Source organism: Somniosus microcephalus, chromosome 12 (assembly GCF_052327205.1).
Source record: "Somniosus microcephalus isolate GS21.2 chromosome 12, FLI_Smic_1.0, whole genome shotgun sequence".
Lineage (NCBI taxonomy): Eukaryota > Metazoa > Chordata > Chondrichthyes > Squaliformes > Somniosidae > Somniosus > Somniosus microcephalus.
In genome coordinates this window covers 146,018,224-146,035,439 of record NC_140998.1, presented here as the reverse complement: position 1 = coordinate 146,035,439, position 17,216 = coordinate 146,018,224, and the positions used below count along the sequence as shown (strand labels likewise).

Sequence of the window (17,216 nt, the reverse complement as noted above, 5' to 3'; positions counted from 1 at the left end):
ACCTAACACGAGTCAGGGGAGTAGGGATGTCGGGAGGGGGTCACCTGTTGAGATTCTGTACAGTTCACACTCCAGGCAAATCACAGACCCTTCTGTTCCCTCTTGCAGAGTCAGGATTTCGATATCTACACCCAGTACTGTACCAACTACCCCAAGTAAGTAGATCATCTTCTGTTCAAATTATCTTGTTAGCTTACAGATTTAGCACTGCACATAATAAAGTTAGCACAAGGGGGGCCATTCTTCAATAATTGATCAGTGGCTCTCCTATTCTGTACACAAAGGCAGACACAGTCACCAGTAATGGTGTCCAGAATGGCTCATTGCACAGACACAGCCTATTCTGCCCAACAAGCTGGTGTTGATAAGTCGCCTTTGAGTGTCAGCCATGGCTCAGTGGTAGCACTCTTGCCTCTGAGTCAGAAGGTCGTGGGTTCAAGTCCCATTCCAGATACAAAGATGGGAGTGAAAGCAGTGAGTGAGGAGGACATAAAAAACCTGCAAAAGGACATAGACAGGCTAAGTGAGTGGGCAGACATTTGGCAGATGGAATATAATGTTGGAAAGTGTGAGGTTATGCACTTTGGCAGAAAAAAATCCAAGAGCAAGTTATTATCTAAATGGAAAGAAACTGCAAAGTGTTACAGTACAAAAGGATCTGGGGGTCCTGGTGCATGAAACACAGAAGGTTAGTATGCAGGTACAGCAGGTGATCAGGAAGGCCAATGGAATCTTGGCTTTTATTGCAAGGGGGATGGAGTATAAAAACAGGGAAGTCTTGCTTCAGTTATACAGGGTACTGGTGAGGCCACACCTGGAATACTGCGTGCAGTTTTGGTTTCCATATTTAAGAAAAGATATACTTGCTCTCGAGGCAGTTCAGAGAAGGTTCACGCGGTTGATTCCGGAGATGAGGGGGTTGACTTCTGAGGAAAGGTTTCGTAGGTTGGGCCTCTACTCATTGGAGTTCAGAAGAATGAGAGGCGATCTTAGCAAAACATATAAGATTGCGAGGGGGCTTGATCGGGTGGATGCGGGGAGGATGTTTCCACTGATGGGTGAGACTAGAACTAGGGGGCATAATCTTAAAATAAGGGGCTGCCATTTCAAAACTGAGATGAGGAGAAACTTCTTCACTCAGAGGGTAGTAAATCTATGGAATTTGCTACCTCGGAGAGCTGTGGAAGCTGCGACATTAAATAAATTTAAAACGGAGATAGACAGTTTCCTAGCAGATAAGGGAATTAGGGATTACGGGGAGATGGCAGGGAAGTGGACGTGAGTCTAGGTTCGGATCAGCCATGATCCTATTGAATGGTGGAGCAGGCCCGAGGGGCCATATGGCCTACTCCTGCTCCTACTTCTTATGTTCTTATGTTGAGCACATAATCTAGATTAGCACACCCAGTGCAGTAATGAGGGAGTGCTATACTGCCAGAGGTGCTGTCTTTCAGATGAGTTGTTAAACTAAGGCCACGTCTGCCCCCTATGAGTATGAAGGTATAAAAAGAACTACGTTTAATGACTTAACCGTCTCTGCTCCAAGATGAATAATCTCAGATTTTCTAGTCTTTCCACATAACTGAAGTTCCTCATCCCTGGTATTATTCTAGTAAATCTTCCCTGCACCTTTTCCAAGGCCTTGACATCCTTCATAAAGTGTGGTACCCAGAATTGGACAAAATATTCCAGCTGAAGCTTAACCGATGATTTATAAAGGTTTCGGATAACTTCCTTGCTTTTGTACTCTATGGGGTAGATTTTCCTGGAGCCGTCAGGCGGGGTTTCAGGCATGTGGGGGGGGGGGAAATCCTGAAATCGGGGGTCCTGACACCATCCCGCCCAAAACCTGCCTCCACGTAAGTTTCACAGGAGGCGGGTACCCGCCCTGCACTGGGACCCGCCGACCCGAGGCGGGAAGGGATTAGTGCCAATTAACTGCCTGTTAACAGGTAGTTAACAGGCAGTTTTTAGCCTAATCCCTATTTTGAGGGGTGTCGTGTGGGATTCCCGATGGCTCCAAACCACGCCAGGTTAGAGCAGGCGGGCCGTCGGGTTGAAGGACTTGGAGGGGTCGCGATGTCGGTGTTCAGGTGAGTGATGGGTGCATGAGTGCAAAGGTAAGTGTGTTTGGTGTGTCTAAAGTGTGTAAAGAAGTTTAAATTACCTGTACTTACCTTAACAGCCTTTCTTCCTCTAGGTTTCGGGAGTCCATCACTCAGCCGGCACTGAAAGCAAAATGGCTGCGAACTGTCAAAAGTGACAGCCTTCAGCTTTCATTGCTGGTGACAGTCCTAACTGAGTCTGTGTAGAAGGACTCAGGTTGGAAGTCAGGTTGGAAGTCAGACTGTCAGTGTTTGACAGCTTCAAACAGCTGTGAAACACTGATATTTTATCTGTCAAGAACTCTTGACAGATGAAATTTCAGTCTGTGATGTCACCTGTTGCCGGGTGGCCCTTGGCCTGCTGAGCCCTCTGGGCGGGCTCAACAAGGTCAATCGAGGGAAAATCACGCGGATTGGCCGGACGTCGATGTAGGCGGGAGTAAAACCCGAAAGTTGTAGCCCCGCCTCCTTCCCGGCAGCTTCAAGAAAATCTACCCCTATGCCTCTAATTATAAAGCCAAAGATCTTGTGTGCTTTTTCAACAGCTTTATCAACTTGTCCTGTGGCCTTCCACCCTCCATAAACTTGAGCTCATCCAAAACTCTGCTGCTCGTATCCTAACTCGCACCAACTCCCATTCACCCATTAATCCTGTGCTTGCTGACCTACATTGGCTCCCGGTCGGGCAGTGCCTCGATTTTAAAATTCTCATCCTTCTGTTCAAATCCCCCCATGACCTCGCCCCTCCCTATCTCGGTAACCTCCTCCAGCTCTACAACATCGTGTCACCATTGGCGGCCGTGCCTTCAGCTGCCTCAGCCTAAGCTCTGGAATTCCCTCCCTAAATCTCTCCACCTCTCCTCCTCAAACATGCTCCTTAAAATATACCTCTTCCTGTCCTAATATCTCCTTGTGTGGTTGTGTCAAATTTTGTTTGATAATTCTCCTGTGAAGTGCCTTAGGACATATTACAATGTTAAAGGCGCTAAATAAATGCAAGTTGTTGCTGTATGTGAACCCCCATGTCTCTCTGTTCCTGCACCCTCTTAAAAATTGTACCATTTGGTTTATCTTACTAGAATGGCACCAGGGATGAGGGACTTCAGTTTTGTTGAGAGACTAGAGAAGCTGGGATTTTTCTCCTTAGAGCAGAGAAGGTTAAGGGGAGATTTAATGGAGGTGTTCAAAATTATGAGGAGTAAATAAGGAGAAACTGTTCCCACCGGCAGGAGGGGTCAATAACCAGAGGACACAGCTTGGCAAAGAACCGGAGGCGAGATGAGAATTTTTTTACGCAACGAGTTGTTGTGATCTGGAATGCACTGCCTGAAAGTGGAGGTGGAAGCAGATTCAATAGTAACTTTCTAAACGGAATTGGATATATACCTGAGAATTTGCCAGGCTTTGGAGAAAGCAGAGAGTGGGACTATTTGGATAGCTCTTTCAAAGAGCTGGCACAGGCACGGTGGGCCAAATGGCCCCCTTCTGTGCTGTATGATGCTATGATTTACACTGCACTCCATTAAATTCCATCTGCCCATATCACCAGTCTGTCTGTGTCCTCCTGAAGTCTCCTCGCTGTTCACTCCTGGCTCCTCAGTTGAAACGTCTCTTCCTCTTCTCCTTTTATCTCCCGCAGCTCTGTGGCAGCGCTGACCGAATGCATGAGGAACAAGTACCTGGCCAAATTCTTCAGGGAGCGTCAGTCGACTCTGAAGCGCTACCTCCCACTTGGCTCCTACCTGCTGAAACCAGTTCAAAGGATCCTCAAGTACCATCTCCTGCTGCAGGTAAGAGGGTCGTGCCCAGATGAGCACAAGACCACGGGTCAAACCCGATTATTCAGTTATATCGGGATGTGCCCAGGACAGCAACCCTGGCACTCCGTGTACGCCCTCATGATGACATCGCTAGCTATCGTTCTCTTTGTCTCTATTTGTGTAAATATTTTAATTTGATATTGGGATAAAACAATATTGTTAAATTTATTCCCTTTCCCCACGGTGTCACCGTGGCTCAGAGGTAGCACTCTCGCCTCTGAGTCAGAAGTTCGTGGGTTCAAGCCCCACTTCAGAGCACATAATCCAGGCTGACACTCCCAGTGCAGTACTGAAGGAATGCTGCACTGTTGGAGGTGCCGTCTGTCGTTGTGATGTTAAATTGAGGCCCCTCTGCTCTCTCCCATGGCACTTTTTTCGAAGAAGAGCAGGGGAGTTCTCCCCCGTGTCCTGGTCAATATTTATCTCTCAACTAATATGACTAAAACAGTTGTAGTTTGTGGGAGCTTGCTGTGCGCAAATTGGCTGCCGCATTTCCTACATTACAACAGTGACGACATTTCAAAAAGTATTTAATTGGCTGTAAAGCGCTTTGGGACATCCTGAGGTCAAAAAAGGTGCTATCTAAATGTATTTTCTTTCTCCTGAAATCACAGGGTTCCTTACTAGAGAGTCACAGATATCTCCTCACAAGTGGCTATTCTTTGTGATAGGAATATTTGACCAGGTGGGGCCCACAGTAGATCCCACTCTCCTCCTTGCCCCAATTTCCATACAGGTAGATGTTCCATCAGGAGCCACCGGATAGCAATCAGGAACAGAATCACTTCAAGACTCTTTTTTTTCTCTCTCCACCCCCCCCCCCCCCCCCCCCCCCCCAACCCCTTTCGCTCAGGGTTTGGTTAATCCAGAGAACGTGAGTTCAAATCCCACTGCGGCAATTTGAATTCAGTTTTTAAAAAAAAAAACAATCTGGAAATAAAAAGCTGGTCTCAGTAAAAGTGACCATGACGCTTGTCGTAAAAACTCAACGGGGTCACAAATGCCCTTTAGAGAAGGAAACCCGCCGTCCTCCTTATCCGGTCTGGCCTATATGTGACTCCAGTCCCACACCAACTGGCCTCTGAAGTGGGCCTAGCAGTTATATCTTGTGGAATTCTCTACCACAGAAGGCAGTTGAGGCCAACTTATTAAATATATTCAAGAAGGAGTTGGATATATTTCTTAAGGCTAAAGGGATCAAGGGCTATGAGGAGAAAGCAGGGACAGGGTACTGAATTTGGATGATCTCATTAAATGGCGGAACAGGCTCGAGGGGCTAAATGGCCTACTCCTGCTCCTACCTTCTATGTTTCTATGTATCGAAACCTGCAGCGATTCAAGAAGGCCCACTACCACCTTCTCAGGGAAACTAGGGATAACAACAACAATAAATGCTGGCTTTGCGTGGGTGCTTACATCTTGAGATTGAATAGCAAATGGAATACATTTGATACAGTCCTACACTGTGTTGTCCCACTAATCAACTAAGCAGGGGGGGAGAGTCCAGAACAAGGGGGTATAACCTTAAAATTCGAGCTAGGCCGTTCAGCGGTGATGTCAGGAAGCACTTTTTTTTTTAAATTAGTTTTATGGGATCTGTGCACCGCTGGCAAGGCAAGCATTTATTGCCCATCCCTAATTGCCCTTGAGAATGTGGTGGTGAGCTGTCGCCTTGAACCGCTGCAGTCTGTGTGGTGAAGGTACTCCCACAGTGCTGTTAGGTAGGGAGTTCCAGGATTTTGATCCAGAGACGATGAAGGATCGGCGATATACTTCTAAGTCAGGCTGGTGTGTGACTTGGAGGGGAACTTGGAGGTGATGCTGTTCCCATGCGCCTGCTGCCCTTGTCCTTCTAGGTGGAAGAGGTCGCGGGTTTGGGAGGTGCTGCCGAAGAAGCCTTGGCGAGTTGCTGCCGTGCATCTTGTAGATGGTACACACTGCAGCCACGGTACGCCGGTGGTGGAGGGAGTGAATGTTTAAGGTGGTGGATGGGGTGCCAATCAAGCGGGCTGCTTTGTCCTGGATGGTGTCGAGCTTCTTGAGTGTTGTTGGAGCTGCACTCATCCAGGCAAGTGGAGAGAATTCCATCACACTCCTTACTTGTGCCTTGTAGATGGTAGAAAGGCTTTGGGGAGTCAGGAGGTGAGACACTTGCCGCAGAATACCCAGCCTCTGGCCTGCTCTTGTTGCCACAGTATTTATGTGGCTGGTCTAGTTAGGTTTCTGGGTAATGGTGACCCCCAGGATGTTGATAGTGGGGGATTCGGCGATGGTAATGCCATTGAATGTCAAGGGGAGGTGGTTAGACTCTCTTTTATTGGAGATAGTCATTGCCTGGCATTTGTGTGGCGCGAATGTTACCTGCCACTTATCAGCCCAAGCCTGAACGTCGTCCAGGTCTTGTTACATGCGGGCATGGACTGCTTCATTATCTGAGGAATTGTGATTGGCACTGAACACTGTGCAGTCATCAGCGAACATCCCCATTTCTGACCTTATGTTAGAGGGAAGGTCATTGATGAAGTGGCTGAAGATGGTTGGGCCTAGGACACTGCCCTGAGGAACTCCTGCAGCGATGTCCTGGGGCTGTGATGATTGACCTTCAATACCACAACCATCTTCCTTTGTGCTAGGTATGACTCCAGCCAGTGGAGCGTTTTCCCCCTGATTCCCATTGACTTCAGTTTTACTAAGGCTTCTTGATGCCAGACTCGGTCAAATGCTGCCTTGATGTCAAGGGCAGTCACTCTCACCTCCTCTCTGGAATTCAGCTCCTTTGTCCATGTTTGGACCAAGGCTGTAATGAGGTCGAAGCCGAGTATCCTGGCGAAACCCAAACTGGGCATCAGTGAGCAGGTTATTGGTGAGTAAGTGCCACTTGATAGCACTGTCGATGACACCTTCCATCACTTTGCTGATGATTGAGAGTAGACTGATGGGGCGGTAATCGGCCGGGTTGGATTTGTCCTGCTTTTTGTGGACAGGACATACCTGGGCAGTTTTCCACATTCCACATTTTCACATGGTAGTGGAAATCTGAAACTCCCTCTCCCAAAAGGCTGTGGGGGACAATTGGAGCTTTGAAGATTGAGATCTAGAGATTTTTGTTGGGTAAGGATGACGAGGGATATGGAAGCAAAGGCAGGAAAATGGAGTAAAAATACAGATCGGCTGTGATCTCATTGAATGGTGGAGCCGGCTCAAGGAGCTGAGTGGCCTCCTCCTTTTCCTATATTCCTATCTGATCTCCTTGCAGGAAATAGCGAAGCACTTTGATGCCAGCCAGGAGGGCTATGAGGTAATTGAAGAAGCTATAGACACCATGACGGGTGTGGCCTGGTACATCAATGACATGAAGAGGAAACATGAGCATGCTATCCGGTTACAGGTAACTAAACATCTCTGCATACGGGCCTCCCTGCACAGAATCCCAAGCGTTCCGGGCATCCCTCACACTATCACTCAGTAACCCCTCCCCCAGCACCCTGTGTTACTGACTGTATCTCCAATTATGTTAATCCAGCTCCCTCACCCTGTCACTCAGTAACCCTCCCCCAGCACCCTGTGTTACTGACTGTATCTCTACTGATGTTAATCCAGCTCCCTCACACTGTCACTCAGTAACCCCTCCCCCAGCACCCTGTGTTACTGACTGTATCTCTACTGATGTTAATCCAGCTCCCTCACCCTGTCACTCAGTAACCCTCCCCCAGCACCCTGTGTTACTGACTGTATCTCTACTGATGTTAATCCAGCTCCCTCACACTGTCACTTAGTAACCCTCCCCCAGCACCCTGTGTTACTGACTGTATCTCTACTGATGTTAATCCAGCTCCCTCACACTGTCACTCAGTAACCCCTCCCCCAGCACCCTGTGTTACTGACTGTATCTCTACTGATGTTAATCCAGCTCCCTCACACTGTCACTCAGTAACCCTCCCCCAGCACCCTGTGTTACTGACGGTATCTCTACTGATGTTAATCCAGCTCCCTCACACTGTCACTCAGGATATGGGAGAGGCTGGGGGGTGTGGGGATAGGAGGAGGAGGAGGAGGAGCGGGTGTGAGGATAGGAGGAGGAGCAGCGGGGGGGTGTGAGGGAGTGTTGAGGGTATGGGGATGAGGGAGGCATGTGGTGGTTAAGGAGGGGGTATGGAGGAGGGGTGGGAGGATGGGGAGGTGGAGGGATAGGGAGGGTGTATGGGAAGAGGAGGGCGTGTGGGAGGGATGGGGTGTGGGGGAGGGGTAGACGGTATGGGGGAGGGGATGCTCACCTCAGGCAGGCCTTGCAATTGGAGATGTTCTGTTTGTGTGACGGATGTTTGAGGAGATCCTGACCTTTGAGTTTGACCTTCCCAGGAGGTACAGAGCTTGCTGATAAACTGGAATGGGCCGGACCTGACGACGTACGGAGAGCTGGTCCTGGAAGGAACGTTCCGGATTCACCGGGCCAAAAATGAACGCACTTTATTCCTGTTTGACAAGGTTCTTCTGCTGGCCAAGAAAAGAGGGGAGCACTTCATCTACAAGACCCACATCATGGTACCTGACGCGAGACAACCCCTTTACAAATCAATACATGGAGTTAAATTCACCTTGAGATACATATATAGAGTAATTGAAACCCTGGGAGTGAGTTAGGCTGAAATCTAATCGAGGGGTTCAGATGGTTTATATATAGAATAATGGATACCCGGGAGTGAGTTACAGGCTGGAATCTAATCGAGGGGTTCAGATGGTTTATATATAGAATAATGGATACCCTGGGAATGAGTTACAGGCTGGAATCCAATCGAGGGGTTCAGGTGGTTTATATCTAGAATAATGGATACTCGGGAGTGAGTTACGGGCTGGAATCTAATCGAGGGGTTCAGGTGGTTTATATCTAGAATAATGGATACCTGGGAGTGAGTTACAGGCTGGAATCTAATCGAGGAGTTCAGTTGGTTTATATATAGAATAATGGATACCCTGGGAGTGAGTTACAGGCTAGAATCTAATCGAGGGGTTCAGATGGTTTATATATAGAGTAATCGAAACCCTGGGAGTGAGTTACAGACTGGAATCTAATCGAGGGGTTCAGGTGGTTTATATCTAGAATAATGGATACTCGGGAGTGAGTTACGGGCTGGAATCTAATCGAGGAGTTCAGATGGTTTATATATAGAATAATAATGGATACCCTGGGAGTGAGTTATGGGCTGGAATCTAATCGAAGGGGTTCAGATGGTTTATATATAGAATAACGGATACCTGGGAGTGAGTTACAGGCTGGAATCTAATCGAGGGGTTCTGATGGTTTATATATAGAATAATGGATACCCGGGAGTGCGTTACAGGCTGGAATCTAATCGAGGAGATCAGATGGTTTATATATAGAATAATGGATACCCAGGAGTGCGTTACAGGCTGGAATCTAATTACATGGTTGATATGTGGAATGATGGATACTCAGGAACTCTGTGCTAAGAATCACTTGCTATTGTTGCTGTGCGGTGCCGCCCAGGGATCTCAGTATTATACCCTGTGCTAGCTCATGGGAGGTGCCATGACCTATCTGAAGGGAGGAGCATCAAGGCTAAGTGTTGCTGGCAACAAAGGTACGTGACTGCAATGGGTGTCACTGATTGCCATTTTGCTCAGGGAGTGGGAATAATCATGCGGAATCCTTTCCCCTTGTAGCTACCAATTGTTCAACAGAACGTGGCCTGGACTGGTGCAGGAGTTCAGTAAGGCCAGCTTATGTTATGAAGGAAATTGATTGTCCAGTTTGGATTGTAATGGATTTGTCTCTCTCTCTCTCTCTCTCACTAACAGTGCTCCGCACTGATGCTTATCGAAAGCACAAGAGACTCTCTCTGCTTCGGACTGTCCCATTACAAGAACCCAAAGCAGCAGCACACTGTCCAGGTATGAGAATAGCATTGCTTTAAAGAACCATGGTACCACACAGAGCCTCTTTCCCCCCGCACCCTCTCCAGTTAACACACTGGTGTGATTGTACCTGAAATTGCTGTTATTTACATCTCCTTACCCTCCTCACCCCCTCCCCCAGTCATTTCCTGCTGATAGATGGTGGAGGGTAGTCTTTGCCACTTTGTGCCAGTTAACTGGGTGCCAAGTCTGGTCTGTTTTTTTCCTCTTTCCCATAATGTTTCCACATTATTGGCATCAATAGCCTTAAAAAAAAAAAAAAAAAAAAAAAGTTCACTATTTGCTTTGGGCTGGCCTCCCTTTTCCCTTCTTCCAAAGAGGATAGGGATGGTAGTGCAGTGCCAGGCCAGACACTCAACCAGACCAGGCAGTGCCTGGGGCTAAAAGGGTTAAATTATGAGAATAGTGGGGTATAACCTTAAATTTAGAGCTCGGCCATTCAAGGACGATGTCAGGAAGCACTTCTTCACACAAAGGGTAGTGGAAATCTGGAACTCTCTCCCCCAAAAGGCTGTGGATGCTAGGGGACAATTGGTGCTTTCAAGATTGAGATTAATAGATTTTTGTTGTTGCCAACCAACATTGCTAAAACAAATTACCTAGTCACCATCTCATTGGTGCTTGTGGGGCCTTGCTGTGCGCAAATTGGCTACTGCATTCCCTACATTACAACAGTGACTACACTTCGAAAGGCGGTGTATAAATGCAAGGTCTTTCTTTCGAGTCCAACAAGCTCATCCCTGTTTGAGGGCTGCATCTGCTCAGCGATGCAACCCCCACAGTCAAATAGCTCCAAGGCTCCGACCTCCTTTGGGTTGAGTTACCAGAGGTGCTTAAGGAACTGTTACCCCAGTAATGGGTCAACGACTTCACTAAAACAAGGGGAGTGTGAGGGAGGGAAGACATTAATTCTGTGTCAGGCCCTACCGTTATTTACAGCTTGCTTTTGATCATGGCCTCGGCATTCACTTCTCATGATATCATCTTGAAGAGCTATTTTCGCAGCAAGAAATAAAACATCATTCAAGGTCTTGACGTTTACAAACCATCACCTTGGAGGGGGTGCAGCGCAGATTCACCAAAATTATACCGGGGCTTAAAGGGTTAAATTGACTGAGATCAATAGATGTTTGTTGGGTAAGGGTATCGAGGGCTATGGAGCTAAGGTGGGTGAATAGAGTTGAGGTACTGGTGGAGCAGCTCGAGGGGCTGAATGGCCTCCTCCTGTTCCGATGTGCCAATCTGACCAGGGAGTGCCAACCTAACCCATGCGAGGATCAACTGTGAAGGTAGCTTAGCCTCCTACCCCGAGCCTCTGCTGTATAGGTGCTGGGGTCTGTGTGATTTTCCCCACCCCCCAGCCTCTGTGGCCTTGCCACAAGAGTGGGTGAGATTGTGAACTCCTGGATGAGGAAGCACGCTCTCAGGTTCTCATCATACTGCCCTCGTGAGCCACCTTCCCTTCACCCGCGCCTTGGTGTTCCATGTGTCTCTGGGCCCCCAGTCATGGCCTACTTTGCCTAACATGTTGCCTGAGCTGGGATCCAGAGCCAATTACCCCTTCCTCTGGCTCTTCAAGAGGAACAGGAGAATGCTGTCAAGAGGCAAGGCAAGGCTGTCCCAGCAGCGAACGCACTGGTTTCAGTGGAGCTGTTGGTCCTTTCAACCCCTTCTTTCCCTCCTCTTGGCCTGCAGTTGGCAACTGCCCATAGTGACCTGACTGAAATCCGGAGCTTGCTTTGGGGGACTCGCAGACCCCTCGGCATAGCAAGGCATCATTTTATGCACAGTTGGATTGTGAGCCTGAACAAATAGTAACACTGCACAGAATTAGTCCCACATGCTGTCAATCAGTAGTGCAATAAAATAAAGAAATAATTTGCATTTATGCAGTGCCTTTCAGGACCTCCCAAAACGTTTTACAGCCAATTAAGTTCTTTATTGAAGTGTAGTCACTATTGTAATGTAGGGAAACACGGTAGCCAATTTGCACACAGCAAGCTCCCACAAAGAGCAATGAAGTAACTCATAGAATCATAGAAACTTACAGCACAGAAGGAGACCATTCAGCCCGTCATGCTTGTGCTGGCTCTTTGAAAGAGCAGTCGTGCTTAGTCCTACACCCCCGCTTTTTGTCCGTAACCCTGTAAGTTCCTCATCCTCAAGTTCCTGTCCAACTCCCTTTTAAAATGATTTATGGAATCAGCTTCCACCATCTTTTCAGGTAAAGCATTCCAGATCCCAACAACTCTGGAAAAAAATTGCTCCTCATCTCCCCTCTAGATCTTTTGCCAATGATTTTAAATCTATGACCTCTGGTTATTGACCCACTTGCCAGAGGGAATAATTTTTCTCTATCTCCTCTATCTATTCTATCAAAACCCCTCATCGTCTTAAAAACCTCGGTTAGGTCACTAGTGTATGTGCTTTAAGTCAGAACTACTTTTTACAGCTCCTGTATACTGTAGTACCGGCAGTGACCACACCGGTATATAAGCTGTGCGCATGCCTCTGTACCCCAGTCTAGAGATTATCCTCCTCCAGTAAAGACCTGTTATTTGTTTATGTACAGCATCCGTGTAATTATTTATCCACTGAACCACGGATCTAACAGTGGCGACGAGTATTGATGCGAATCTACCTGCAACATAAAAAAAAAAAAATAGTCGAGTCCAGGAACACGGGCGTCGACCGCAAGCAACCGCCCAGCAGTCAGGCAGAGATCCAACTTCGCTGGGGAGGCTGTGGAGAGCCGGGCTTGGTTCCCCAGCCACAACGAGCAGTAAGAGACCGACGACAGGTCCAGAGCAGACCCTTCCCGAGCAGCGGCGGCTGGAGCCGACCGACGGCAGAGAGATAGAGAGCCGGGCAGCGTCGACGGGGTAAGAAAGAGGGTGAAGAGAGCAGGGCGCAGCCGGGGGTGGATCACCGAGCGGCGTCGAGCAAAAATACTGCAAACCGGAGAGAGAGAGGGTAAGAAACAGCCGGGTTCTAGGCTGAGCGGCGTCGACAAATATCAAGAGAAGAACACGCAGAGCACAGCCAGGGATCACGGGCTGATCAGGGTCCGCGGGGCGAAGCAAGGGGAGACGCCATTGAGCCGCGGAGAAGCAGGGAGAGCGCAGGAGGCGCCATTGAGCCGCAGAGAAGCAGGGAGAACGCGGGAGGCGCCATTGAGCCGCGGAGAAGAAGGAAGAGCGCGGGAGACGCCATTTTGCGAAGCCGCAGCGGAGAAGACGGGCGAGCGCGGGAAGGAAGGAAAGCGCGGGAGACGCCATTTTGTGCCAGCGGAGAAGAAGGGGAAGCGCGGGAGGCGCCATTGGTGATAGTTAACGCACAACCAAGGATGCCGAAGAGTGGCAGTATCTCTACGTTCGACAATGAAGTCGAAGATTGGGCGACATATGTGGAACGTATTGAGGTGTACTGCAGGGCGAATGAAGTGCCAGATGCTAATAAAGCACTGGTTCTGTTAAATTCCATGGGTGCAAAAACTTATGGGTTACTGCGAAATCTAATAACCCCAGAGGGGCCGGTAAACAAGAATTTTGAAAGCATAGTAGAAATCCTACAGGACCACTTAAACCCCACACTGCTGCTGATAGCAGAACGATTTAAGTTCCATAAAAGGAACCAACACAAAGGCGAAAGCAATGCTGAGTACCTAACGGAACTGCGCAAGCTATCGAAATACTGCCAGTTTGGAGCGGGACTAGCAGACACGTTAATGGACAAGTTTGTGTGTGGGCTACAAAGTGAAGGAACCCAGAAACGGCTTCTATCAGAAAAGGACCTTACGCTGGACAAAGCTTTCAGTATGGCAGTATCACACGAAGCAGCCGCAAGGGGCACTGCAGAGATACAACGGAGACCGCAAGAATATGGCACCAACGAAATGACCTATGGAACAGGGAAGTGCTATCGCTGCAGCAGAACAACACATGACCAGAAAGATTGTTGGTTCAAGGACCAAGTGTGCAGACAGTGTGGGAAAGCAGGACACATAGCAAGAGTCTGCAGGTCTGGGAAGAAAACCAACAGTAAGAAATCGCCACAGGAGAAGTACAAAAAGGTACACCAGGTGATGGACAGTGGTTCAGACGAACAGAAAAGTGACATAGACTCCGGAAGCAAGGAGCTGGGTTGTCTGAAACTACATAATGTAACCGAAATGGAGGATCACCAGACTGTCTGGGTTACACTCAAGATAGATGGAGTCCGAGTGGAAATGGAATTGGACACAGGGTCAGTTCTAACAGTCATAAATCAAAGAGACTACAAGCGGCTATTTTCACACATACCCTTGAAAGTTACAGAGATTGTCTTGAAGACGTATACGGGGCAAAAAGTCTACCCCAAAGGAAAAATAAGGGTGAAAGTGACATAAAGGTCAGGAAATACCTAAAATGGATATATATGTATTGCCAAATGGAGGACCGCCACTGCTAGGACGTGAATGGATCCGGAAGATACATTTAGATTGGCATTCCATACAGGCACTGAAGGTGGAGGCCAAAAAGGATGACTACGTCACACCTGGACGACTGTCAAAAATGCTAACTGACGCAAAAGAAGTGTTCCAGGAGGGACTAGGAACACTAAAAGGAATAACAGCAACAATTAAAATAGAGGATAATGCAAGCCCAAAGTTTCTGAAGGCCAGACCAGTGCCTTATGCGATCAGACCAGCGGTTGAAGCAGAGCTGGAAGGGTTGGGACGTTCAGGAGTACTGTCCAAAGTGGACTGGAGCGAGTGGGCTACACCCATCGTTCCTGTAATGAAGAGGTCGCTGAGTAATACGCCTGGGGAACCAAAGAAGGTCCGCATCTGTGGGGATTTTAAGGTGACAGTGAACCCAGTCCTTCACACGGTGCAATATCCGCTTCCACGAATTGAGGATATTTTCGCCTCGCTATCTGGTGGTAAACGCTTCACCAAATTTGATCTAGCCCAGGCGTACTTGCAAATGGAGGTAGAAGAAGCTTCGAAACATTACCTTACGATCAACACCCATAAAGGTCTCTATCAATACAACCGGCTGGTGTTTGGAGTAGCCTCGGCTCCGGCTATTTGGCAAAGGGTGATGGATCAGGTCCTGCAAGGGATTCCAGGGACCCAGTGTTATTTGGACAACATCTTGGTAATGGGCGAAAATGACGGTGATCACCTCGCTAACTTGGAGAAGGTGCTCGCCAGATTAAAGGAATATGGGCTACGAGCTAATCGCCACAAGTGCGAGTTTTTCCAGAAACAGATCTCGTATTGCGGCCATGTCATCGATGAAGAGGGGTTACATAAGTCCCCTGACAAGATAGAGGCAGTAGTCAAGGCTCCAGCACCGGAAAATGTGTCACAACTGAGGTCCTTCCTCGGGCTGGTAAACTATTACCACAAGTTCTTACCAAATTTGTCTACGGTATTACACCCGCTGAACACCCTACTGCAAACAGGGGTACCATGGAAGTGGGATGACGAACGTAGACGAGCTTTCCAGAAGTGTAAAGAATTGATCACATCAAAAGAGGTGTTGGCCCATTTCAACCCAGCACTACCAATTTGTTTGGCATGTGATGCATCACCCTACGGCATTGGAGCAGTGCTGTCGCACAAATTCCCAGACGGGTTGGAGAGGCCAGTAGCGTTTGCGTCTCGGTCACTAACCTCAGCCGAGCGCAACTACGCCCAGATTGACAGGGAGGCCCTCAGCCTAGTATGGGGAGTGAAAAAAATTCAACCACTATCTGCATGGACAGAAGTTCACCTTGCTGACTGACCACCAACCACTTGTCTCCATCTTTAATCCTAAGAAGGGCATGCCAGTAATGACTGCACAGCGGTTACAAAGATGGTCCCTGTTTCTAGGGGCGAATCAATATGAAATAGAATATAAAGGCACGAGACAGCATGGGAATGCTGATGGGCTATCGCGCCTGCCACTGCCTACTGTGGAGGAAGCACCAGCAGTGGACCCTATCGAGATATTTTATTCGTCAATAATTGCACGATTGCCAGCAACAAACGCGGATATAGAGAAGGAGACCCGCAATGATCCGACGCTGTCACGGGTATATGAATTGACGGTGAGGGGATGGCCAACACATGGCGACTCACTGTTGCCAGCATTCTCATCCAGAAGAGAACAGCTGTCAGTATGCCAGGGGACAGTGATGTGTGGATCCAGAGTGGTGATTCCACCCAAGTTAAGGGAGAGAGTGCTAAATGAGCTACATGAAGGTCATCTGGGGGGAGTGAAAATGAAAAGCCTAGCTAGGGCTTATGTGTGGTGGCCGGGAATCGATCAACAAATCGAAGACCTAACTAAGAGCTGCTTAGGATGCCAGAAGGTCCAAAATGCACCACCACATGCCCCTCTGCACCCATGGGAGTGGCCCTCCTCTCCATGGCAACTGGTGCACATTGATTTCGCTGGTCCCTTCATGGACTCAATGTTCTTAATAGCAGTGGATGCTCATTCAAAGTGGCCTGAGGTGATAAAGATGTCTTCAACCACTACAGAGAAAACGATTGCAGTCCTACGGACCATATTTGCCAGAAACGGGTTGCCAGAGCAGATCTGCTCTGATAATGGACCACAGTTTGTGTCCGACGAGTTCCAAAAATTCATGAAAAGGAATGGGGTAAGGCATTACACATCCGCCCCGTATCATCCAGCCACCAATGGATTGGCTGAGAGGTTCGTACAAACCTTTTAAGAAGGCGATAAAGGCCATGTGCGACGAGGAAATTCCACTACAGCATAAGATGGACAATTTCTTATTAGCCTACCGAAACGCGACACATGCAGTTACCAACCAGACCCCGGCCATGATGCTCTTTAACCGAAGGTTGAGATCTCGTCTGGACTTGCTCAGACCAAATGTGCGAAGAAATGTTGAGGACAAACAATTCCAGCACATCAACGAGAAGCCGACAAGGAGCTTCAATGTAGGGCAACCAGTCTTGGCCCGGGTCTATCGAACAGAGAAGTGGCAACCCGGAACGATATGTACAAGACAGGGGCCATTAATGTACACAGTGGATGTCGGGGAGAACATTGTGAGACGCCACGTCGATCAGATCTTAGCATCACAGGAATGCGTCAACCCCATGTCTCGAGTACCTGGGGATGAACCCGACATACCGGTAGCATCTACTTCAGACCCAGTAGCAGTGGAACCCGATGAACTACCCGATGAAAGGGGGTCAGAATCGCCTCTGCACCAAGAACAAGAACCTCCGGAAAGGTGCTATCCTGAAAGGGTCAGGAAGCCGCCCCAAAGACTGAATCTATAAATGGACTTTTGTTATTGAATGTACATGTAAAAATGTAATTGTTATTTGAATATTAAGGGGGTA

At 48.3% G+C, this 17,216-nt stretch overlaps 1 protein-coding gene across 1 annotated transcript in view; it reads left to right on the top strand.

The window, feature by feature from the left end:
* Positions 1-17,216, top strand: part of LOC147109583 (pleckstrin homology domain-containing family G member 3-like) — a 70,334-nt gene that overhangs the window by 9,675 nt on the left and 43,443 nt on the right. Inside the window, exons 2-6 of the mRNA XM_086002325.1 lie at positions 76-155; positions 3,745-3,895; positions 7,182-7,313; positions 8,285-8,467; positions 9,743-9,835. Of these exons, the coding sequence (XP_085858451.1) occupies positions 76-155; positions 3,745-3,895; positions 7,182-7,313; positions 8,285-8,467; positions 9,743-9,835 (639 nt within the window). The remainder of the gene's footprint in view (positions 1-75; positions 156-3,744; positions 3,896-7,181; positions 7,314-8,284; positions 8,468-9,742; positions 9,836-17,216) is intronic.